Here is a 24,796-nt window from a genome sequence, read left to right as displayed (position 1 = left end):
TTTTTTAAAAGAAACTTAATTTCCTTTAATTACAAAATGACAGAATTCCTATGTGACCTGTATGTTACATAAAGATGTTGCTTACAAAATAATGTAGGACAGATTTTTAAACAGCTGAAAAGGTGACACTTAACACAACAACAAAAAAAAGCCATCTTCTGTGGAAGTCAGTCTGCAGTACTGGTCCCGCTGCTGAGGCAAAGCAGTCGCTGGTCTCAGCTCACGCAGCAGGTTTCAACCCCGGGCCACTTCCCCTGTGCAGGGAATCACTGACTGGACTGTTGTAAGCACCAAAGACTGGAGCAGATATGAGTCTGTTTCTTTAAGTTTCGTCCCTTCTCATTTCTTCCTCCTTACTTTGGGTTTCTTGACCGGCCGGAGGTACGGATTGTCGATTACATTGTCCTCACTAGCCTTGGTGGATGGAACTACGCCGCTGGGAGGAAGCATGGAATTCTCTTTGTCAGCTCCTGGATCATCCTGAATGATGGAAATGTAAAACAATATTAGCAGTGGTATATTTGAAGGGCATTCTGGGAAACTTCTTGCTAACTGTTGGCATAGGTACCAACGTATAACTACATGGTAAATAGAAAACTTGAATCAGAGTTAAGTTAGGGTTGGATGCAACCTGTTATGATGTAGCTCTGGGTGTGGGCTTCATGCAGATGTATAAATGCCACTTTAGATGTGATTAGCTTAGCTGAACATAATGATTGCAATATGGACACACGGGTACCCTATCAACACACTGAAAGTAATTTACACAATTATGAATTCATTGAAATCAAAGTAATGAAAGTTTGATTTCCAGCATTAACCAGGATACTAATGATAAGTAATTAGAGCATGAAACATTACTTGTTTGTTTAATTTTTTGGTATGTATTAAATGAATGAAGCACGTTTCCTAGCTTCAGAAGTGCATTAGCTTTATTTTAATATTTTAGCTGCTAGCTAATTCATCCCATTTCTAGTCACTCTGTTAAGCTGAGCTGTTCCTTGGCTGTATTTTCACATTTAAAGGGGGGCTGTTATGCACAACATTCAAAATAATCCTTATTAATCTTTTACTGGACTCTTTGTATGCCCCCCTAAATTCAAGCAAGTCAATCCCCAGAAAAATCCAGCCACCTTAAATTTGGCAGCACCTCCTAAACAAACTGCAGATGGCTGGGGCTTCTGTGCTCACAGCCAGAGCTATGTGCTCTGTTAAGGATATCCACTCTTACATCTCTCTCACCATCATACAGAGCCAAGACCCTGTGAGCGAAAAAGCTCAGGCTTTTGGCTCACAGATCACCTGTGCTGAATCTTTGTTTGAAACTTCTTTAATATGAGCATCCACCATTATAACAGACAGGGTAGAAAATAAACAAGAAGCATTATAGGTCCAATTTAAAGGGTAAATATGAGGATGATATCAACTTTCAAGTATACATTTTCAGCATAAACAAAACTCTCCCATTTTAAAACAATTACTTTAAATTGTGTGATGTCTTGATGGCAACAGAACTCAACCAGAACATGGAAATGCACTATGACTTCAGTTTCATAAAGCCTCTTTTTACTTCGAAATGAGCTCAAATAAATGTTCACAAAAGCTCCATTATTAAAGTTTATGGAAGGCTTGAGTAGCTTTCAGTTCCTAAGAAAATCTACTGGTTTTCTGAGAAACTTCTCCCACGTGTTTGCTAATATACTTGAGCATCTGTACTGAGACCAATATTCTCTCTGAAAATCTGATAACCCTGTGCAACTAATGGAGCTTAATACTGAAAAAAATGACCCTGAAGTTCTGTTATCACGGTAATGAAATAGATCAGATTCTCACTTAAATTTGTTCAGGCTAATCTGCAACAGATCTTTCCCTGTCACTACAGTAACAGTAAGAGAAGATCCACAAACATTTAGAGATCAGATGATTCTGTACGCCTGCCAGCAGCAGCAATTTTTTTTTCTGTTCCTTAAAATTTCAATGTGTGATACAATTTTAATTTAACAAAGATTCAGGATTTTGTGAAATATCCCAAGAAGATATTAATTTGCTTTACAATTTCTGTTTATACCATATATACTATATATATCTATGGCACACCAGGTCCCGGACATGGAGACTTACAGTAATGGCGTTTCCTGCTGTGTTCTCGCCATCAGTCTGGTCATCCTGCTCAGAGGAGTCCGTCTCCTCCAGAGCCTGCAGTTCCAGCTCTGAGGGCAGGAGGGCACTGAGATATGGGATGGTGCTCGGCTGCGCTGCAATTACTGATGACAATCACAGGAAGCAGAACTCGTGAAAATGCAGCATGCTTCATTCAGTAATCACAAGACATAATCTGGCTTTAAATAAAGATCAGCTTACTGAGAATCACTCACATGGGAAGGTAGTGATGTCATCTTTGAATAGGCTTTGAGTTTCTCCAGTCTTGGCAATGAAGCGTGTAAGTGCTCGTTCCACGTCTCTCCTCTGAGTTGCTGCTTTCTCTCTCACCACTTGGTAGTCTGACACGGGTTCTCTGAAAGTCTACAGGAAGAAAAACTCTTAAGTGGCTTACTTTTTAGCACAGTTCTACTTCTATAATACACAATCCAGCTTTCTAGGGATCTCCATGATGAAGTGGAAAAGTTCTGACTCACAGGTGTTTTGATATACGTGTGAGGGTCGGGGAATTCTGGGAAGTGGCTGGGGATGTGGGCTGGATGTGTGCGCTTCTGTCCAGCTGACAGCGCTTTGGGAGTCACAGGAGCATTTGTCACTGGAGCTGAAATTAAAAAACAAAACATTTTTCACATCTAAAACCACTGGATCAAAAGGTCTCAAGTCATTCATTTTAATACTAATAATGGAGAGCTGAGTTCCTACTTACGGGCAGTTATGACCATCCTTTGTGATCTTTTAGCATATATGGGCAAAGTATCAACATTGAAACCTTTAATGACACAAGCAGAATAAATCGAATCAGTATTGTGTTCCCTTAGCAACGTTTAATCCATATGTGTTATAGGAGGTCTTACCCATTTCAATAAGCGTGACCACTGTGTCTGACAGTGTCGGGACGCTCCTGGCTGTGTGTTCACAGTATGCTTTGGCACATCGACCTATTTCAGTAATATCTAAAAACAGAGAAAAAATCAGTTCTGTAAACATGAATCAACAACCAACTGCAAATTCAAGAAACGTCTGCTCTGAAAATAGTCTACAGGGGCTCAGTTATGTCAGTTTCTCAGCTTTTTTTCACCAACTTCAACCAAAATTATTCCCATTGGTGTTTATTTAAGAAAGTAGGTTAAATAAAGTGAGGTGTACTTGCACTGGTGTTCAGATATATATTGTAAAAGTGGCACTTAAAGATTTACAGCTTTCCCAGTGGATGGTGTACACTTAAAAATCATACATACAGCTCTGCAACATCTCAGTTAGGGTTTCCACAGCTGCCTTCTCCGCACTCTCGAAGCCACTCTCAGTCAACAGGGCGCTGACAACGACCTGCAGAGTGCGACGGCGTGCCAGGAGGTAGTTTTCTGCAGGGCTAGAAGTTGCTTTACCAGCACTTCCTCGCTGGAAGTAAAATAAATGTGAATAAGGGTATACAACAGAAATACATAGATATGCTGTTGTCTTTATGAGAAAAATATCTCACTATAGTCACAACACACTTGGGACTAAAGGATTCTTTAAAAGGCTAAATAAACAGACACATGGTTCCAGAATCTTTAATTGACTTACAGCTAAGGGGCACATGGACATTAGCTTTTGTAATTTGAAGTAAAACAAACAGAGAGTAATGAGCCAAGCCCTGCAAATTTACCACACAGTGTATGCTATTCCCTTTGCTTGGTGGGCACACCAATATGCCAACAATGTGCACATACACTACGGTTATGAGGGCTATTACTATAATGTTAGAAATAAATGTGAATTTTAACAAATATAGTGGCAAGGAGCCATTAAACCTACAAAATCGTCATATTTTCTACATTTCACAAACATTTCTCAAGAGTCCTTACTGAACAGACATATTAAACATTCCCAGTGCCGGTGGTGAAAGTGGGAGAATATTTGGGCTCTGGGTGATTTAAAAAGACGTTTTGTTTATCTGAATCAATTCTATAATGATTAATTTTATGTTAATATTAAAATGTATTGTTCTAATTCATCATCCAGCTCTTAGTGAGCTTAGGATGGTGGACATGTTTCTGTAAGATATATTTGTGTAATTGAGAGATTTAATTTTTGCCACTGCAGCAAGCTGCATTGTCCCTGAGGTACTAAAGCAGCTCCAAACTGCAACGCTCACTCCATTGATTACACTGGAGACCCTGCAACAGTTCTGAGTCAAAGTGATAACACATACTGCAAATGCTCACTGAACCTTCCCCAACCATGTGGACAGAAAACACGTTTAAAATCTGCTGCTGTATTTATTGGGGAAAAAAACAACAAACAAACAAACTGGACTGTCCTCAACATTTTGAATCCAGACGTAGTGGCATGGTTAGCTCATGTAAACGTCAGGGATTTCAACAAAGATCAAACATTTTTTTGAATTTTCGTTTTTTTTCCGCCAGCATTTTTAGATCCAAATAGGCACGATTTATACTTTATAGGCCAAACAAAACAGACAAACATTAAAGCTGCCTAGGGGTGGTCTGACTGTTGGATTTCTTTGTATTAGTGTAGGGTTTTTTGTCTATAATATAGAGCGCCTTAAGGGGGGGGGGGGGGGGGGGGGGGGGGGGGGGTTGCTGTGAATTGGCACTATATAAATAAAACTAAACCGTACTGAATGGTTGTGCCACTTTATTATTAATAATAAAGGTGCTACATAAATAAACTGACCTTGTCTAAAATATTATTAATAGCCATCCCTTGTAGTTAGCAGACAGATGGGAACCGCTCGAACGGTTTGTTGGTCTACCCCAAATATCAATGAAAAATACAAGAAGTGTTGCTAAACCCTTCATTCTCCCTAAATTTAGTGTTTGTGATATTGGTATAGACTCTATTTGTTCACACCTGTAATTTAGATGAGGATGTGCCCATATGTTAAGACTAAAGAACATGTGAAACGTACCTCTTCCTGTCACTGTAAGGACACAAACATTTATTCAGACAGGGTAAGCACTGACATAGATAAAGTTAACCCACCTTATAGTCTATAAAAACGTATTTCAAGCTTTCACCGGACTAAATCATATTTATTTAAAGTTGTTAAATCGAATTAGGACTTCAGTGCAGTCTGACTGTTAGCCATGCACCGTGAATCCGGCTCTACATGCTACATCCGCCTCCTCTCCGTGACCCAAAAAACATTTCTTACCGCTCCCGCATTCAGAGGGCCTCCCGACGCCACCGCAGGATCCGCCATCTGCAGTTATTGGAAATCTCCTCGTTGTTTTGAGCAGATTTATATTTGTATCTCTCCGAACACCGTTTAGCCGCCGTTGGTAAACACGGCACGACTGTATGACGTTATTTCCGCCGTATCACGATCGTATCACACACGTTGTTTGTCTGTCGCCCCCGAGTGTTCATCTGTAAAATTACACCTGCTTCAACTTGCTTCTAATTTGTGAAAATCCTCTGCTGTAAAATTAATATAACAGGCTTTTAGTTATTTGTAATACAAAATAAGTACTTGGAAAAGGGTATTTGTGATACTTTTTAAAATATATTTTCCAGTCATAGTTCTAAAATTATTGCATTAAATGAAGAAAAATGAGATTAAAAGATCAGTTGCATCTTTTTAGTTACATTTTCTCTCTTTTTGCTAATTATAACATGAGGTCCGCTCTTTGAAGTAACCTACCCCACAGATTATATTAAAGTCATGGTCTGAGACAATTGTTTGGAGAAAAAAATATATTTTTATTAGGGTGCAAAACAAATTTAATCACACACATTCCACTTTTACATCACATCTATCACATCACATTCACAAATATCTGCTGCCCAGCAGCCAACGTTACTGTAACCCGCAGTCTTCACTGTATCTCATCTCATTTTTTACCCAGTCAACAGGAGCAAACTGCACATTTAACCAATTTTTGAAATAATGAATGGGCCATTTCCGCACAATGACTTGATTTACCAACATTACCATCATCTCTAGTGTCCATTTATGTGAAGAGGAGAAAGTTTCTTTAAGAAGCATGTAAGCGGTTGGCTGAGCTTCTCCGCCTTGAAGTCAAAAGATATTTGGCTTTTTCCTCGGGCATTACTGTATCCACCACATCAGCAACTTCACTATCAGCAGAGGCAGTGTGTGGCTTCAGCACCTGCTTCTTCTCCTTCTTCTTCAGGATGATAAGCTCTGCTGGTTCATCCTCCTCAGTATCTCTCTCCACAAAGGGCAGGAAAGCCATCTCTACCAGTCCCCCGACCATACCAAGCATTGCCAGAGTAGAGCCGAGCATGTAGATCTTCAGCATGCTCCGGCTGGGTCTCTGTGTCAGCATTTCCTTAGCAAATGGGATGATCTCGCCAAAGTTTTCCATATTGTGTTGTCGATGAGTCTGTTAAAAGAAAAGGAACAATTGTAACCAGATATTCTGTAAACAGAACAAAGATTTACTCCTGACAACTAATCCATTTAATTAAAATGCAAAAATTCTACTATCCACAAAAAAAGAGAATAATACTTACGTCGAAGCACACGCACAAACTCTCTTATTCTCTTTTTCTGTGCGTTCTGAGTAATCAGGCTTTGCAGGCAGAGGCAAAGGCAGAGCCTGCATATTTAAACCCAAGCAGGGCCAGGTTAACGCCCACACTGGGGACACAATGCATATTCATGAGGCCACTTGTACTCCAATTGTTTTGTTGGAGATTAGAACTTGTTTGGGTAAAAGGGCAGACACATCCAATCCCTGTATGTGATGAAATGCATGTGATGTGACATGTTGCCTGAACTCTGCATGTGCAGTTCATGCAGTAAACATTATATTGTTCTGACAGTAAGTAATGCTTTGCAACATTAGTTGGTACTCATTAACTTCTTCAAGCACACACAGGCACGCCTTCTGTTTAAGAAAAGTTAAAAATAAATAAATAAAGGATGTTAACATTCAGACAGTTAACATGTTACGGACCACTGAACAACAACAGTCCTGGGTTTGTGCTTTGTTACCATGCATATTGATCTTTATCAGGAGAGCTTCATTAGTGTCCAATAAGAGTATGCTAGGCTGTGGAAAGCCAGCCCCATTTATTGGTTAATAGTTATTGTCTGACAACAGTATTGGTTACACATGGAATACCCCCTATTGAACAGCAATAGATAAGCCTCATTAGAAGATAAGGGTCAATAGAATCCCCCAAATCATGCTGTCCTGAGCTGCTCTGCTCCTGTACCTAAATCTGTCCAAAATGCTGACAGTACATGCGTGTGTACGTGTCTCAAACTCTCTGCACTTTGAACCAGTTCCCTGCTGCACGAGAGAAGAGTAGCGAGTTGGGAAATGTGTCTGATCTTTGTCACAGAGACATCATCACTGAGTGAAAATGACAACCACACATTGCTTCAACATCTGTACACCAGATGAATCATGCTTAACATTTTATCCAGTTTGACTTTTAGCTGTGCTGGTAGTGACCAAATAAGTTACACTTATTATTAGTTTTGTAACTGTCACATTGCATATTAATATAATTCTCTAAGTAAAATGCAGCAGTTATACAGATTACTCATGACATTACATTAAAGTAATGTCTCAACTCTGTATATTTTTATATATTTTATTAATTGTTTACTCTATTTAATTTGTAAACTATGTGTACACACACACACACACACACACACACACACACACACGTAGAAAAATATTTAGTATACACATCCAGAAATGCATATACTATTATATATTGTACATATATTTATTAGTTTCAGATGTAGCCATTCTTGTATTTTGCACAACTCTGTTGCTTGTGAAGCTCGCACACAAGAATTTCACTCACATGTGCTGTACCAATGTACCAGCACATGTGATGTGACAATAAAAGTGATTTGATTTGATTTGATAAAGCATTATTTTTTCAGTACTTTGAGATTTTGAACTGAAAATGGAGGTGAAGATTCTATGTAAAGAATTTCATACTAATACATCAGGTCAGAGTAAAATACAGGAGAAAATGCTAAAAAGTATCCACACTGATTCCACTCTTCATAGCTAATCCAGGGACAACCTTTCACCCCGTTTGTCCACTTTTGGATTGCAGAGTTGCCTAAAATATTGCAGGTAATAACGCAATAATTACGCAGTCGATAATGTTCCTCTTTGAGCAACTCAGCTCTGGGCATTTATGTTTGCCTCTGCTGGGAAAATGTTGAGACTGTTTGGAGACCTTTGCTCCATTTTTTTGTCACTTCTGCTTGAAATGAACAGTCTGTCTCTATTCTGGACTTCACCAAGGCACCATGCTGTGGTTGAGGGGGAAGTTTTATGACAAATGTGGATGTGAAAACTCTTTCAACAGGAGCTAAGGGGAGAAGGAGTTTAGATCCACAGTATTTAAAATGTTTATATGTGAAAGGAAAATTACACACACAGTGACTTTTTTATTTCAGAGATTTTAATAGTGAGTGTTTTACCTGTAACACAGTGTTTGCAGGAAATTCATAAATGGGGTGAAATGAATAATAATCTAAAGCACCCTTTAAGTCAACATACATTTCTCAGCTTTTGACTCCTATTCACATCTTATAATAAAAGCTGTTTAAACCTGGTCACAAAGACATGTTTTGTATCTGTTGGCTTACTTGGCTTAATTTACTCCGTCTGGAACGTGCTGTTCTAAGTACGCTGCTCCTTGTAATCCTGACTGTGCTGGAAAGGCTGAAGTACAGAAGTACAGCCTGCTAATTGGCTTGCTGGTTAGATTAACTGAGGTTACTAGCTCAGGTTAAATGAGTCCCAAATATGGTGTATTTATATTAGGGTGATGCTTAATAACATGCAAGTTTGCAGAAAGTTGCAGAAATTAACAAGAAGAAGAAAAAATCTATTATTAGAAAGTAAACACGTCTGAACAAAGCCTGTTCAAACTGTAGCCGGAGTTTCCTGTTGCCTACCTGGCAGGGATCCAGTGTGGCCTTCTGCTGCTGTAGCCCATCAGCTTCAGGATTCAATGTGGTGCTAAATGTGCTAAAAAGGATCAGTATTTTGTAAAATATGCAGACCAACTCATCTGGCACAAGCAACAATGCTACGTTCAAAGTAACTTACTGCAAATCACCTTGCTTTGTATTCTCATCTTGACCATGCATTGAGCTGCCTGCTGATTATACTGTGATTGATTAGCTAGTGTATGTACTGGCAATAGCTTAATTTAATTTTGCAAAGTCTACCATTAATTTGTTTACCAGGAGTGAAGGTAAAACAACCACAGCAAAACAAATGCAGATCCTTTATTTTTGAGTATACAGGATTCCCAGCATAATACATATATAACATTAATATATGTTAAATCCATCATTACAAAGCACATACCAAGACAAACAGCAGACTGCCCAAAGTAAACCGCTTACAATAAGTGAATAAACATTTCTAACAATAGACTTTACCTGAATGTAAAAGTTCTAGTAGGTTTATGGCATTTAATGAATATACTTGTGGCATTTACACTGTTAATGATAGGTTTGTTTAAATATACATTGTTATATATATTTTTATTTCAAATTTGAATTTGATCTGCTCTATTTTATTTTATTTTTTTTAAAAAAGAAGCAAATAATTAAAAAAATTAATTGGCGAAACAATTAACTTAAAGAAAGTAACAAAAATATGAGACAACTTTACCATATTAAATTACATCAGTATGGCTTATTGGATGCAGTAAGCATGCGGTTTTCTTCAAGTACAATAATTGTAATTGACGTCATTGTGTGTATTATTTTAAGCATGGAACCATGAACACAAAGTGTTCGGATGATCTGACTTCTGCCCCATCAAAAACCAGTGGTCAGGAACATCGTCACCATAAACAACATGGATATTCATGCAAAGCCCGGCTAGAGATGAGCCCATTTAATCCATTGCTTTCCGTCCTAGATCACACAGTTCTGTTGAATACTGTCAAAAATGTTCTGGTTAAAAATGAGACTCGTGCATCTGAGCGTGTGAGTTTCGTTGTGGTTTGTGTACTTTGGTGTGGTTTTGGGGAAGCTTCCTAGGCACTCTCTCCAAAATAAAATGCTCCACACAGACTGTGGATCTCCCACACCGCTTGAATCAACCACTTGTCGTTCTCAGTACCTGGGAGCTGCTGACGCAAACCAGCTGTATGCTGGGTCAAAACAGCAACACTGACCTGTAGAGGGCAGAAATACATTCAGGGTGAGAAATACATTTTTCACCATTAAACTGTAGTTTAATAATAAAAGTGTAATTTAAAAACAGTTTAATGTATTTGTTCATTATATCCACATGCTTTAAGTGTACCTACCAGGTAAAATGTTTTATTTCCATGTAAACTCTGTGCAGCTTTCACATGATGGCGCAAACACCAGTTATGGTCTTGCTATTATTGTTTTTTTTACCGTATCTAAAAGCAAAAGAGAAATGTTTTAGTCAGCCATATTATAAACTCAAAAGGTCAAAGGTCACAATTTGATATAAAACAGCTACAAACCCATTCAGGTTGGCAGGCTCTGAGTGGTACACATGCTTTCCCTGTTCAGCTATTGTAGGTGCGTGTTGTGCACTGCAATGGCTCTGACTGGTCTTCAGTGGGTGGCAGTGGCTCTTTAGTTCAACATGGCTTGTGAGCAAGGACATGTGATGTGTCCCCTGCACACTCCCGTTGACCTCTGGCACCTTGGGCTCAACCTTGTCTGGATCAAGATGTTTCCGGTTTTTCGTTGGGGAGGACACGTCGATGACCCTGATGTCTGGGATGCTGGCCTGCCTCAGGACCTGCTCTGAGTGGGCCAGCTGCAGCTTCTTCATGTGGTTGATGGCAACAGCAGCATTGTAGGCTTGCTGTAAAAGCGAATATAAAAAAGAGGTTGAAAAATAGCCTAGCTTCACTTTAGATGTCCTTATATATGGTGATATTGAGTAGACATTAAATGAAATGTCTTGTTCATTTATCATTGATTGATAAATTATAGATTCATATTTTAGGATCTTTTCTTCTTCTTTTTTACCACTGAGCAGCCAAGTGCATTTGATTTCCTAGGCAGTGTATGCACTACATCAGCCCTTAGTGCCCTCGATTACTAAACAGTATCTTATTAAAGTCTCCCTGGCCAGGAAGGATTTAGGTTGGCACCCGATTAATCTACTATAAACTGCAGGTCTTCAGTAAGGTTACCACACTGAAGCCAAGAAATCCGTGCAGACTAACCTTCCACTTGGACTTGGCAAAGTTCTTTTGAATCTGAACGCTGACGGAATAGTAGATGTCCTGGCTCCGAGCTGTCTTCCCAATAATCCTGGAAAACGAATGACGGCACAGAAAGCTTAAATTTATTTTAGGTAGAGATTAATTCTGAATGCATTTGTAACTGGTGCTGGGCAGGAAGATTGATGCCTCCTGTGTGCAGTGCCACTAAAATGTTAATTGTAGAAAGTTATTTTATGATCAGGCTTAGATGACATTTTATGGACTATTACACATTAACTGTTACAACGTAATAATTCAGTGACAGTTGTGAATTTTGCTCGAGACATGCTACTATACTGCACAAAATATGTACTTATATTACAAAAAGGGAGTCATTAATAAAAGATAATATGTAATTATTGTTTTGTCACAACTATACTGGTACAATGGTGGGTTTTCATGTCTTGATGCATGCTCAATCATCCAGGAAAGTAAATCCCCAAAAGTTGATTCTGTTTATCTGGACGTAGCGTCTTCAGTGATGTCTTCAGTTTCAGCGGACTGCAGGTTTGATTGCAGCCATTCCCCAACTCTCTGCAAATGGTACTCATTGCCATTGATCAGTGGTCTTTGATCAATGCTCATTAGAATTTGCATATTAATGATCAAGGAACTGAACTCCCAGCCCATTGTTCCTTCAATGGTGCTAATTTCAGTCATTAGGCAAATGAAACATTTCTCCCACTGTAAAAAACGCTACGTCCTAATGAACAGAATCAACTTTTGGGGTGGGTTTTCATATTAAATATAATCAGAATCTCAAATAATGAGGTTTAAATGCTGTTTTTTTTTTTGTCTGCTTTTGGCATTGGGTCATGTCAGTGAGAGCAAATGTCCCTAATGTGATAGAGGATCTGATAAAAAGAGAGAAAATGCTAAATTGTCTTGTTGAAGACTGTGAATGAACTGATTGTCAGATAAAAAAGGATTACAGTAAACTATAAATAATGCCAAAAAGTCCAAAAAATGTCAACATGGGTGAAAGGAGCATAATAAGTTTCCATAATACAAGTGTAGTGTATGAGTGGTAGTCACCATGGATGTCTGAGCGCTAGGTCTGTAGTGTAGCGCATCTTGGGATTCTTCTGCATCATGTTACGAATAAAATCCTTGGCTGCAGAAAAAAACAATAGATACATTAGAGCTTAGACAACGCTGATTAGAAACACAGTCGGTGTGTGCCATCTTTCAGTGTAATTACCGGATTCAGAGATGTCGTCCCAGAATGGTGAGTCAAACTCATACTGTGCCTTCATGATCTTGGAGAAGAGCCGTGACTCACTTTCTTCATAAAAAGGGGGATAACCGCAAAGTCTGAAAAAACCAAATAAATACAAACATTTAGCATCTGTGAAAAAAATCCCCTACATGGTACATGCGTGGACTCAATGTGCTCCATTTTTCTGTATATAGGTAACTGTGTCATTGCATAAGACACAGCTGGGGCCTTTAATCTGATCGTCTTGTTACTAAGAGAAAAATCTGGAGCAGGTGGTGAATAGCTTTCTACTTACAGGATGTAGGTGATGACTCCGATAGACCAGCAGTCAACGGCGTTGCTGTAGGGCTTCTGTGCCAAAACTTCAGGAGCTGGTTAGAGAAAATTTTAAAGCTATATCAGTGATTGCTCAAAAGCTCGTGAAGCATCGGTAACATGCAGTATGACCCACTCTGAGGGTCTAACTCAGCGAGTGTGAGATTATTCCTCTAGAATGACATGTTTTCTTACCAACATATCCTGGGGTGCCACAGGCTGTCGACATGATGCCATTGTCTACCATCTTCGACAGGCCGAAATCACTGATCATGATCTTGGAGTTTTCCTCCTGGCTGTAGTACAGGATGTTCTCGGGCTGCACAAGGGAAAAAAGCAGGGACGAGAGCTGTTCACACACCGATGTCCTCAATGAAGAACTTCTCAAATAGTTATTTCACCTGTGGTGGAACAAATTCTTAATATCTTACTTTCTGTCAAAGTGATAATATTGTAAATTAAGCCAAAGCAAGAGGGGGAAAAAATCAAAGCAGTATTATCTATATGATTAATGAGGTCTGGACTTCAAGTAACAGTTGAGCTTTGGGGTACCTACTGTTTTGCAAAGGTAAAACCGCTCTTTAGTTGTATGCTAAATAATGTCAACTATGTCAAATTATTTCTCTAAGAATTTCTCTCAAAGGTTAAGTTAGTTTTTCTGATGAGCTAAGAATTAAAAACCCCTTCAACATATGACCCTGTAAATGATATTCAGGTATGGATAATTACCAGATGGATAAGTCACAATGGCTCTGCCAGGCTGTTCCATCAATAAGCTGATAGTTATAGATCCAGTAATTCATTACCTTTTACGGTTCTAACACACCATCTTACCAGATAGTTTCTATGAATGCCAGTACCTCAGTTCCAAGCACCACTAAACCCTTAAAGCTCACTTTTGACCAACATATGTCTTTTAACCTGCACATAAAAAGTCTCCAGGAGGGCCCTCTTTCACCTGCATAATACTGTGTCTCAGAGTGACACTGAGAAACTAATCAGGCCATTTATTATTTCTAGGCTGGACTATTGTAATTTCTTGTTACCTAACGGCTGCAGCAGTCTCCAGCTGAGCCACACAATGGAGTTAGTAGCTAAAATGATTCTCTTCATTTGCCCATATTAGATTCTTTTCATTGGCTCCCTGTGAAGCACTGAATTGGTTTTGCTTCAACATGTCTTAAAGTCCTCATAGTAGCATATTGTCCCACTTTAGAACTGCTGTCAGAGAGCAGGTTTAATTGAGGTTCCTCCAGTTTAGAAACTACAATGGCAGGCAGAGCCTTCAGAAATCCTCTCTCCTGCGGCTAAAGACTCAGGCTGCTGGAGGATTTCCCATGATGTAAGGAGAATGTCTCCTCCACATGTATATCATTCATTTAGATCCTGCTATTGCACATTATTGTTTCTTTCCTCTGAGTGTATATATCTGTCTTTAAAGCTAAATGTTCCTGATGTTAAACGTCCCATCAGCCAGCCAAACACCATATCATTTTTCATCTCTCCATGGACATCTTTTCCCTTTTCTCTGTCACCTTATCCCAACCAATTTCCCCCTGAGGTCTCCATTATGCTGCAAAGTGCTTCGTCAAGAAGGCAAATTGTTGGGCTTTTCTTTATAATACTGTATGTTGTCTATCTTTCTATCTAATGTACCCTCGGGTTTAAGGAGTAAGCATGATACAAATGAGTCAAATGTGATGTAAAGGAGAAAAACCATATATTTCACTAGTGTTTGGGATATTATCAGCCATACCTTCAGGTCCCGATGCACTATTCCGTTTTGGTGCAGATAGCTGACGGCCTCCAGCACCTGCTGAATCACTCTGCTGGCATCCTTCTCTGAGTACACCCCCCGATCCAGGATACGGTCAAATAGCTCACCGCCTGAAACCCTGGTACAGAGCCACCGCCAGCATTAAAACTATATGCTCCTTTTCCTTTTATGGTGATAATTTGATAATATTGGACACAAAATCTGGAATACTCACAGCTGCATGACAAGATAGTAATGTGTTCGACTTTCATAGAAATCCTCCAGCCCCACAACGTTCTCATGTTTAATTCTGTAAAAATAACATGATGCTTTCATTATGACATTGCTTTTATACCTATCACAAAGTTCCACATACTTGCAACCCAAACAACATCCAAAAAAACCCGACATCAATGGCAATCCTCCTCCTGTGCTCACGTCTGAGAGATGAAAGCTGGAGGCTCATAAAAATTCACATGTGAATTACCTTCGCAGCACAGCGATCTCATTCTCCAGATTCAGATCCCTCTTCTGTTTCTTTTTCACACACTTCATGGCGAAATTTTTTCCCGTCTTCTTCTCCTTCACCATGTAAACTTCTGAGAATGCCCCACTGCTCATTAACACATAAACACATATTGAAAATACATTACTGATGATGCCTTCACTGATTGCTTTGAAACAACACACAAAGTCTCCCTTGGTAAGGGGAAATAAGCCTTCTCGCTTATTACTAGAGGGCTGTTGTTAATAAAACATGGGCACATTAACAACACAGAACATTGGACTCCTGTGTGTCTACTTTTATATTGCTCTCGTGCAACTGGGAGAAGCTATTCAGTTTCTCAATTTGTGCATACATTAAATGTTATTGGTTTTCAGCCAACTTTTATTTGAAGGGCTCATGTTTTAAACACATTATTTTTTAATTAATGACACATCCTATTTTTATTTTCTTTATGATTTAAAATATAATAATGCAAGTCCCATTTCCTGAATGAGGAAGTGCTGCAGGGTTAGTAGGACATTGGGAAATAGGCTGTTTTCTTCCTGCAGAGTTAGGAGATGAGACTGGAACATTCATTTCCATTATTTTGTTTGTTTTTCTTTTTAAGAACATAAACGTCAGACAAAGATGTCCTCTCTCACATTACTTCACACAGATGTGTTCTCAGTACTGGAACATTCTGCTTGGTTAGGTGACTAAGCTCCCTGGATTGAGCATGCAAACACCTACTCTCTAGCTGTGTATTCACCTGTGCTGTTCTCAGGAGTACAATCGGATACACTGATTCATACTGATTATACTGGCTCATATTGACTCATACTCACTTACTGTACTATGAGGTTGGCATATTTATTTATGTCCAGTTTGACATGATACATCTACATACATGCATTCTCACAAGCGTCTCTGGTGGGCAACGTCAAGTTGAAGGTTGCTGTAAACGTGAGCAAATGGTTTATGTTGAATAAATGATAAAGAGCTGGTTAGCTGTGCTTAGTTTGGAAACTGAGATAAGCAGCTGAATTTGCAGAGACTGTGAATAGTGTGGAGCCTTCCATAAACCATATGTATTTTTGTATAGATAAATACTAAAGCTGTAAAAGTCGAGCTAAGCTAACTGCGCATACAGGTTTTGATTCTAATTTACTGTATAAACAAGATCATAATTGCATTTAAAGACTTTAAAGGCTTCTGTTGTGTAACCGTCAATAATGACTTTGTTTTTTTCTCCCTGTCGTATTACATCATTTAGGAAAGGAAACTTTCTGATACGGACTTCTTAGAGACCATCTAATTTAAAATCAACTCAGGGCAGAAATAGCAATATCAAAGGGTTTAATTAAGCTCTTGTAAGGACCTCTGTGACTTAACAATTCACATGTCAGGGGCTTATTATTGTGCGCTGTGCTCCTGTGTCCATGCTATCTTCAGCGTTGTCTGGGAATAGTTGTTCTACTGGGTGGATTAGGTGCTTTATCCCTGACGCAAAGGAAACGGTGGCAGGCTCCAGGCACAGAAGGTCAGCAACGGACCATGTGTAGGTCAGGTCACAGGCAGGTGTCAAGAACTATCGGCAGACCACTTTTCCCACGTTCATATAAACTCTAATTCCAGCTCAGTTTGGCAGTCAGGAACAAGCTGTCCCTTTCCCATTATAGCACTACTTTCCCTGAATTGCTTTGATTTTTGTTCCAAGGACCTACTTGAAAAAAATACTTTGACTTTCAAGAAAAATTGCCGGTCAAGACCTGAAAATGAAAGCTAAGCAACAACCATGATCAAAAAGATTAGGAGCGATCAGAAATTGCAAGAATTCACCCGACTGTGTGAATCTGAGTGCTTAGAATTCAGTACAGACTAAAATCGCACTGCTTTTCAATGCACTCTGGTGGTTCTTCTTAACCCCGAATAAACTCAGTCCCTATTTCCAGGAAACCATTAGGATGCTGTTTACACAATGTCTGATGAGGCCCAGTGGGAAAGACTGCAAAATCTCCAGTCCCTTCTGGAGTCTCTTGCTTTTATTGTGACAGAACACAAAAAAACGAAAATGTTCACCCGGGAATAGGCATCATTCAGAGAGTTCACCGAAAGCAAACTTACTGGGTGGCTCAGACAGCAGTAATCCAATCTGTCTTCTCTTCTAGGGGAGGTGCCACAGAAATAACCGCATTACAAGTAATTTTAAAATTTGTTTTCCCACTTTTACGTGAAACTCTTGGGTGTTCATATTGTTTGGGGGGAATAAAAGTAATTGCTGTAGACCAACAGAACTGAACTGAACCAAATTAGATAACGCTCTTTGCTCAGGAGGGTGTTGCCTCGTTCACAGTCCAATCATTGATGATGTGTTAGATAAAACCTCTTGGCAGCCTCTTCAGCCCTCAGCACAGTAAGCTCTATTTTCTCACTCTGGCAGCACTCTAGCTTACATCATGATTTAATGTTAGTCTCTCACCAGTAGTTCTCCAGTCTATTGCAAAATACTCAACACTGCCACTGGTTTTTATCACCGCCGTGACAAAAATTAGGTGAGCGCAGGTGAGCGAGTGTCGACTGAATGTGTACAGCACAAAGTTAGACGTTAGAAAGCAATAACATTAGGTGGATTCTTATTTAGTTTTTATTTTTTAATTGCAAATGTGCCAGCGGTTCTTGGAAGCACTTCTCATTAATTCCAGCTCTGTTCTTCCCTTCATAGAAAATTAAACTGTCCTAACTTTGATAAATACTGCTGCTTTTTTTCATTTAAAGTCACTTCACTAATTGTTTAAACCCGGCACAGAATATCACGTTATCACATTATCACATTTTTCCTGTGCAAGTCTCCATCATATGTTGGCACTCAGTCATGAAAACTTCGAGAACCCCTGACCTCAATAACGATTCTACTGTCTTATTATTTGTGCCAGATTTATAATCAAATATTTACATTTTCCTCTGTTTTGTTTGCATATAAAAACTAAAAAGCAATGATTAGCAAATTTAAAAAATTACAAAAAAAAATTGTGAATGAACTGCTGCACTGATGCCAAAGCCTGGATCCCTCTGGAAAATCAGCCTAGTTGTCTAACAGTTAGAGCATCTTGCTGCCAATACTTAAGTACAGTAAGCCTTAGCATGTTAATCCAATCAAATCAGTAATCTGTCCTCTAATTCAAACAGCATGCTGATGGCTATTATCATGCCAGCCACTGCAGTTCACATCAGTATCAGTAAAATAAACCATCTAATGGTGCAAAGCATTCGCCAGGGAAGCAAAAAACTGTTCAGTTACTTAAACATTTTTTAAACTTTAATCAAAGTCATCTTACAGTGAGTTAAATGATACTTACGATCCCAACTCTTCCATGAAGTCAAAAACCTCTTGGATGTTTTCAGTGTTCTTCTTCCACACATAGTCGGCCTCTTGACGACCCATGTCTGCAGGTGCTTTGCCAGGGAATTCTTTTTGATGTTAAGGAAAAGCAAAAGACAGAAGAATAGATGTCACTCAAAGGAAAAGATCCACATTGCCCTTGTTTCCTTAGTTTATTTGCATACAACTGCAACAAACAAAAACCATCCAGGCTCAGTGTACAGGCTTCCTCGTCATTGTAAATGTAAACAAAAAAGTCATCTGGGATTATTGAAAAGTCCTAACAAAGCAGCTATGAAGGTTGACGCGTCTGCTGAGCTGCTCAGACTGTCTACAGGTGGGAGCAGCCGGTGAGACTGCTTTTGTCAGCCGGTCTCTGTCTGGCTGACAAAAGGTTAGCGCACTAATCCGCGCTGTAACTAGCACACAGGGAGGTGAAAAGCTATGCCGGGCTTGGCCCACATCAGCACCACATGATGCTGTATCATAAAGCTGTGTATCAACAAGGCTGATACACAATCTAAAAGCAAATGGGAATGAAATGTGAGACTAGTGTGTCACTTTTGTTTCCTGACATAAAAAAAAAATCATTTGAAAAAGAAATTAACCTTTATAACTGTTGTAAATGAAACTTTTTAGAAAAGAAAATACCTTGCAGCTCAGGAATATATTCAGTATAATGAGAAAAATGATTGTATTTTCTCAAATGATGAGCATCTAAAACAAGAATGACTTGTTGAGTAGAACTCAATGTAGGAGGATTAGGAACACTTTAGAAGGACAAGTTACTCAGTCTGATTTCCTGCCCCCTTTTCTCTTATATAATGGATTAACTCCTGATCTGTATACCTGACACCATCACAGGTAAAAAAAAAAAAAAAAAAAACTAAAAAAATCTTAGAACAGCCTAGAACAAATTATTTTAAATGTGACAATATATCTTAATTAATTAAGTATACTATTGCTAAAGTGGTATCTGCTGACAGTGGTATAAAAACATAAATTATATGAATAAATAAAGCAGAAAAAACAGTTTCAATTCAGTGCATATGCAAATTTACCAAAACCTAAAGCTCAGAAACATATTTATTCTAATAATCCAGTGTCCAGATTTATATACATAAATACATATGTAGACAGTGATGAGCACAGAGGATCTGATATGAAAGGGGTTTCCTGTTGTTTACTCCTCCCCTGCAGTACTTCTTTTCATCCTGAGCGTGTGTTGTTGTTTTAACAGCACAGATCACAACATAAAACTCAGCAGGGGGATCCAAAACCACATCCAAAACCTAATTTGCAAAGTCAAAACCTGCATCAGTGATTTACATTTTAATACATCCGGTTCCCTTTACGAAAACTTTCACCTTATCTTTGTCATTTATTCATCAACTTCACGCTTAAAGCTCAGCCACACGTTTCTGCCATCGTGCAAAAAAAAAAAAAAAAGGTGGGAGAGAAAATCCACGTTATCTCACGCATAGGTACACCGATAAATGACGTGACTTGCAGCACGGAGACAGGCTCCTCTGTCAGTAAATGACAGCAGATATGTCCCGTGCGGTGCCTCGCGATACAGCATCGTGCATCATACCAACAGCTGAACCAAGTTCGCTGCGGCATCCGTGGAAAGATCACTCTGCGGCAAACAGGCGGATGATCAGATATTCAGATCAAGCTTGAAGCACACATCTGCCACGCCTGAGCAGAAACACTTCTGAATATACACACATAAATGTACTCAAGACAGATCTATTCAAGATGCAGGACGTTTAAAAACTACCCAATTTACGCGCAGAATATAAATTACACATCACTGGTCCTCTGCCTCATCCTAGGCCGGAAAAAATCTCCAATCTGCAGCTCTTTAGATGTAATTACTGTAGTGTGAGACATCTGAAGACGTATAGTTAATTTAATAAAGAAGAGGTTCATTCATCAGCACGCTGACTGAGACTTACCTAGAGACTTTGCGCGGTTGGAGCTCTGCTCTGACTCTCCTGCCAAAAGCTCAGCGAGGTCTGGGGAGATTACTTTATCTGGGACCTTACAAGTACCTGTTGTTAAGTCGGAGATTACATCCATGAAGATAGTCGATGGGAGGGGCGGAGAGTCTCACAGGTGCTCATTGAGACTTGTGGCACAGTTGAGGCTGGTGCACTCGCTGCTGCCGCCGCTGCATCACATCTTTCCACACAGTTTCAGGTTTTATAGAAAACTGCGCTTCCTGCGTAGAAACGGCCTCCTATTGTAAAACAGCACGATTCATGTAAAACATCCCACGCCGTGCTCACGACAAGCAAGTAGGCTGTATTTTAAAATATATGACGACTAATTTTTGATGATGCTCAATATAAAATAATTAAAAAAAAAAAATATGACAATTTATAAAAGCTTTATACACAGGTTATGGTTGTTATGCAGAGTCTTTTTAATGTTGTGTTTAAATGCTGAATGAAAGTGGATTTTCTGCAGCTCTGTGACACCAATGAAGAGGAAAGACTTCAGCAACAAACTAAATATTGGTATATACATTAGTTATACATTGGTTAACGATTTAATTAATTAGCAATATTAAATTAAAATAAGTTACTGCCAGTGTAATAAATAATATCCTGGTGTATGAGTGACCTGTCAAAATTAAAGTTTTGTCTGCAAAATTAGATAATAATTCAATTGGATGTAGAGCTAACATTTCAAAACATTTTGTCTACTTGTAAAATATTAATGATTAATTAAAGTGGACCTATTGTGCTCCATCTTCATATTTTCATTCTTGGACTCTAGAGCAGGTTTGCATTATGAAAATACCCCTCATTTATCTGACATCTGTCTGAAACAAGGCTGTTTATCACCATGCCAACGGGAAATTCAGGTTAAAGAAGAAGCCATATGTGAATCTGATCCAGACTGAAGCAATGTGGAAAACAGTTCTGTGCTCAGACAAATCTAAATTTGAAATATTTACAGTAAAACTGGACAGTGCATCCTCTGGACTGAAGACGCGAGGGACCATCTGGATCAGTGCTCATTTCAAAAGTTTGCACCTCTGATGACACAGGAGGTGCATTAGTAGAATCGGCAACTTGCATATATGAAAAGGCACCAATAATGCTGAAAGGGATGCAGAGATTTTAGAGTAACATATGCTCCCATCCTTACAATGTCTCTTATAAGCGAGGCCTTACATACTTCAGCAAGACAATCCTAAAAAGCATACTACATCTATTACAACAGCAAGGCTTTGAAGTTGAAGAATCCAGGTGCTGATCTGGGCTTTCTGCAGTCCAGATCTTTCACCGAATTGAAAGCATTTTGAACATTATGAAATTGAAAATATAACAAAGCAGATCTAGGATTGATCAATAGCTAGAATGTATTGGACACGTATGGGGCAAATGCCCCGGAGTCCAGCCAGCAGACGTCTCCTCAGTTCACAGACTGTTGTTAAAAGAAGAGGCGATGCTAGAGAGTGATAAATTAGTTATTTCCCAACTTTTCGGAGCTGTGTTGCTACCATCTTTTCCAAAATGATTGTATGTTTTTGTAACGACGCATTTTCTCACTTTAAACATTTAATCTGTTTCCTAATTTCTATTGCAAATATAATATGGGTTTATGAGGTTTTCAAATCATTGCATTCTCATTTACATTGTAAAATGTGTCCCAGCTTTTTTGAAGGTTGAAGATATTTTACACCTGGCTACCAACTGCTTGAAACCACAGTGCACCATCAGGCTGTGACAGTGTTGCATTATAATCTGTAGCCTGAGGAGGCATCCCTTAACAGGTTTATGCATTAATCTGCATTAGGTGCTCATGTAACCCTCCACAGAAGGAACCATACGAAATGCAATGACAACAGACAGGTCACACTAATAATACTGCAGGCCTCTGCTGCTCATGTATTCACTCCAGTGTTTGTGAAATGCAAAAGGTTAATTATTCACAAACAGCCTAGCTAAGCTAAAGGCTTCCTAGCAGACAGAACAAACCAGTTCAGCTTTAATAACCTTTATAATCTATGAGTCCTTTCTGATAAATAAAGAAATGCAGACATAACCTAAAGATAAATCCTGCAGGATTTTATCTGCCATCCAAATCTGCAATATTAACCTGCCAGGAGAAAATTAATCGATTTGACTACCTGCACATTTGTAATGTGCTGCAGCAGAGACTATTAAAATTGGCCTTGTTGTCATGGTTACCAGTTCAAAATGATGCCATGGTCACATTCCATTTCAGATGATTTTTTTTTAAGAATGACAAATAGTTGACGTCTTCTTTAATCAGAAGAGAAGGCACATAGGTCAGCAGTAAAAAGGCCCTTTCATGATGGAAGTGTCACGTTTGATGACAGATCACTCCACATAATTAGCACAGTTGCTAGGCTAGAGTTATTTCACCACGGAGATGAGCTACACAGAAAAATAGTTTTAAATGCCAGGCAGTTTTCAGTACGACCAAGGATTTATCTCTTAATATTCTTTAAACCCTATATATTCCAACTGACTAACTGGACTAGATTTATTTATTTTTTAAGTGGACCTATTCTGTTCATTTTCAGCTCAATATGTTTTATTCTTGGACTTGTATTCGTGTAGCTTTGGACAATTCACATGTGAAAATAATCCTTATTATCTCATACTGGGCTTTGGTGCAGTTAACCCTCTGTTTGAAACAAACTGTTTTCGCTGCTCTCCCCTAGAGGCCACCTTTCCTTTAAGCCAGCTCAAACAAAAGATTTGAGCAGCAGGTGGGTGGAACTCTGTGCCAGAAATCTCTGTAGTAGGGATATCCTGTCTCGTTGATATCCTACAGATCCAGAAGAAAAAAAGAAAGTAGGAAAACATGTTAAGAATGAGTTGAAGGACGATGTTTTGACTCACTTTGGCAGAGTTTAATATGAGGAGCAGTTATAAATAAAAATTAGGCTCATATTAAGTTTACTGTGGGGCACATTTCTGTATAATAGGTTGCTCAGTGTCCACCTTAATCGGTGTTTACAGAGCTTTAAATATTTGCAAATATACATTTTTACTTTTATTCAAGCCTCAAATATGTCAAGTTTACCAGGCTAGTCTTAAGAATTGGCAACACATGTGAATGTGAATATGCTGACTCACTGCTGCTTCCTGTGTAGAGTCTGCATATTCTTCCTGTGCCTGACAAGTTCATTCCAGCTGCTTGCACCTTTCCAACAGTCATGCATGCAAGCTTGATTGATTATTCCAAACTGGTCGTGAATAGTTGTTTGTTACTCTGTGTTAGCCCTATATTAACAAATAATCTCTCCAGGGTGTACCCTACTGCCTAAAGTCAGTTGGATTGGGCCCCACTCTCTCTTGGATCCTACTGCACAAAATATGAAAATCGATATATCCTGATATGGTAAATTAATATGCAAATCAATTGGAACATTGCTAATGGATACATTATACACAGAGAAAGGACAGGAAACTTAACAAAGTTAATTCATTGCATTAACCCTTTCACGCATAGTGGTCATGACTCAAAGGCTGTTTTCTTGTATTTGTGCCAGTGTTGATGGTATACTTGCACATAAACCACGACACTGGACACTGATGTGTCACTTCATACCAAATTCAGTCAAAATGTGTGTTGTCCACCTAAGTAGACATGTAAAAACCTCTTTGAAAAGTCCATGATTAAAAAAGTGAAGTTCAAAAATCTTTTTGTCATGCCTAAAGATGAATAAAAATACTTAAGAAAGAAATCCTATTGAGGTTGTCATAATTCATGCATGAAAGGGTTGCAGGAAAAATCAAATATTCTGATAATAATTGCAGAAAGTTATGCTCATCCATTTGGTCTTTGCATAAATGTTCATTTTCAAGGTTAGCAGGTGTATTTTGGAATTCTTGCATTGTTTTCTGTTACTCAGTTCCCTCACCAAAGTTCTTCTTCAAGTGAGATAGACCCCTAAGATAGATCTTTGAAGGGCGTTTTAAAGCATGATCTAAACATCATCTACATTAAGTGAATTGCAATGGTCACCGGGAAATAAAGACTGCAGGAATGTACATCTTCTGTAAAACCATCTTCAAATACAAAAAAGAAGGAAGAAGCACGAATCTGATTAAATTGTTCCCAGCTCATTTACTCGGATATTACCATCATTATCATTTACCTGCAACAACAAATTCTGAAATAAATTTCATAAAATACTTTTAATTGTGATACTTTTCAGTAGCTTTTCAATTCCCAACACATTATGCAGTAGTTGTTGACAAA

General features: G+C 38.8%; 3 protein-coding genes across 3 annotated transcripts; all 3 read right to left on the bottom strand.

The window, feature by feature from the left end:
- Positions 1-13: 13 nt before the first annotated feature.
- taf8 (TAF8 RNA polymerase II, TATA box binding protein (TBP)-associated factor) lies at positions 14-5,482 on the bottom strand. The gene is made up of 8 exons (XM_004560300.5): positions 5,321-5,482; positions 3,399-3,558; positions 3,015-3,113; positions 2,867-2,929; positions 2,637-2,761; positions 2,376-2,523; positions 2,122-2,264; positions 14-480 (listed from the first exon to the last, which is right to left on the bottom strand). The coding sequence occupies exons 1-8, from the start codon at positions 5,366-5,368 to the stop codon at positions 340-342; spliced, it is 927 nt and encodes a 308-aa protein (XP_004560357.1). The 5' UTR covers positions 5,369-5,482; the 3' UTR covers positions 14-339.
- Positions 5,483-5,844: 362 nt separating this feature from the next.
- Positions 5,845-6,726, bottom strand: g0s2 (G0/G1 switch 2). The gene is made up of 2 exons (XM_004560301.2): positions 6,646-6,726; positions 5,845-6,515 (listed from the first exon to the last, which is right to left on the bottom strand). The coding sequence occupies exon 2, from the start codon at positions 6,495-6,497 to the stop codon at positions 6,144-6,146; it is 354 nt and encodes a 117-aa protein (XP_004560358.1). The 5' UTR covers positions 6,498-6,515; positions 6,646-6,726; the 3' UTR covers positions 5,845-6,143.
- A 2,665-nt stretch (positions 6,727-9,391) lies between these two features.
- Positions 9,392-20,606, bottom strand: camk1gb (calcium/calmodulin-dependent protein kinase IGb). The gene is made up of 13 exons (XM_004560302.5): positions 20,503-20,606; positions 18,519-18,630; positions 15,163-15,288; positions 14,911-14,985; positions 14,676-14,814; positions 13,115-13,238; positions 12,900-12,975; positions 12,587-12,699; positions 12,421-12,499; positions 11,347-11,434; positions 10,630-10,979; positions 10,444-10,542; positions 9,392-10,308 (listed from the first exon to the last, which is right to left on the bottom strand). Exons 2-12 carry the CDS (start codon positions 18,602-18,604, stop codon positions 10,485-10,487), a joined length of 1,314 nt encoding a protein of 437 aa, XP_004560359.2. The 5' UTR covers positions 18,605-18,630; positions 20,503-20,606; the 3' UTR covers positions 9,392-10,308; positions 10,444-10,484.
- Between the last annotated feature and the right edge of the window lie 4,190 nt (positions 20,607-24,796).

The sequence above is a fragment of the Maylandia zebra genome, linkage group LG20, assembly GCF_041146795.1.
Source record: "Maylandia zebra isolate NMK-2024a linkage group LG20, Mzebra_GT3a, whole genome shotgun sequence".
In the NCBI taxonomy this organism is placed as follows: domain Eukaryota; kingdom Metazoa; phylum Chordata; class Actinopteri; order Cichliformes; family Cichlidae; genus Maylandia; species Maylandia zebra.
The sequence above is the reverse complement of the archived record's forward strand: the minus strand, read 5'-3'. Positions and strand labels throughout refer to the sequence as shown.

Excerpts from the sequence above, each read along its gene's own strand:
- taf8 (XM_004560300.5), bottom strand. The coding sequence starts at position 5,368 with ATGGCGGATCCTGCGGTGGCGTCGGGAGGCCCTCTGAATGCGGGAGCG. Across the intron at positions 3,559-5,320 it reads GCCCTCTGAATGCGGGAGCG|CGAGGAAGTGCTGGTAAAGC; the intron begins GTAAGAAATGTT and ends TTTTACTTCCAG. Across the intron at positions 3,114-3,398 it reads AACTGAGATGTTGCAGAGCT|ATATTACTGAAATAGGTCGA; the intron begins GTATGTATGATT and ends CTCTGTTTTTAG.
- g0s2 (XM_004560301.2), bottom strand. The coding sequence starts at position 6,497 with ATGGAAAACTTTGGCGAGATCATCCCATTTGCTAAGGAAATGCTGACA.
- camk1gb (XM_004560302.5), bottom strand. The coding sequence starts at position 18,604 with ATGGGTCGTCAAGAGGCCGACTATGTGTGGAAGAAGAACACTGAAAAC. Across the intron at positions 15,289-18,518 it reads TTCATGGAAGAGTTGGGATC|TGGGGCATTCTCAGAAGTTT; the intron begins GTAAGTATCATT and ends GTTAATGAGCAG. Across the intron at positions 12,700-12,899 it reads GGAGTCATCACCTACATCCT|ACTTTGCGGTTATCCCCCTT; the intron begins GTAAGTAGAAAG and ends TGGTTTTTTCAG.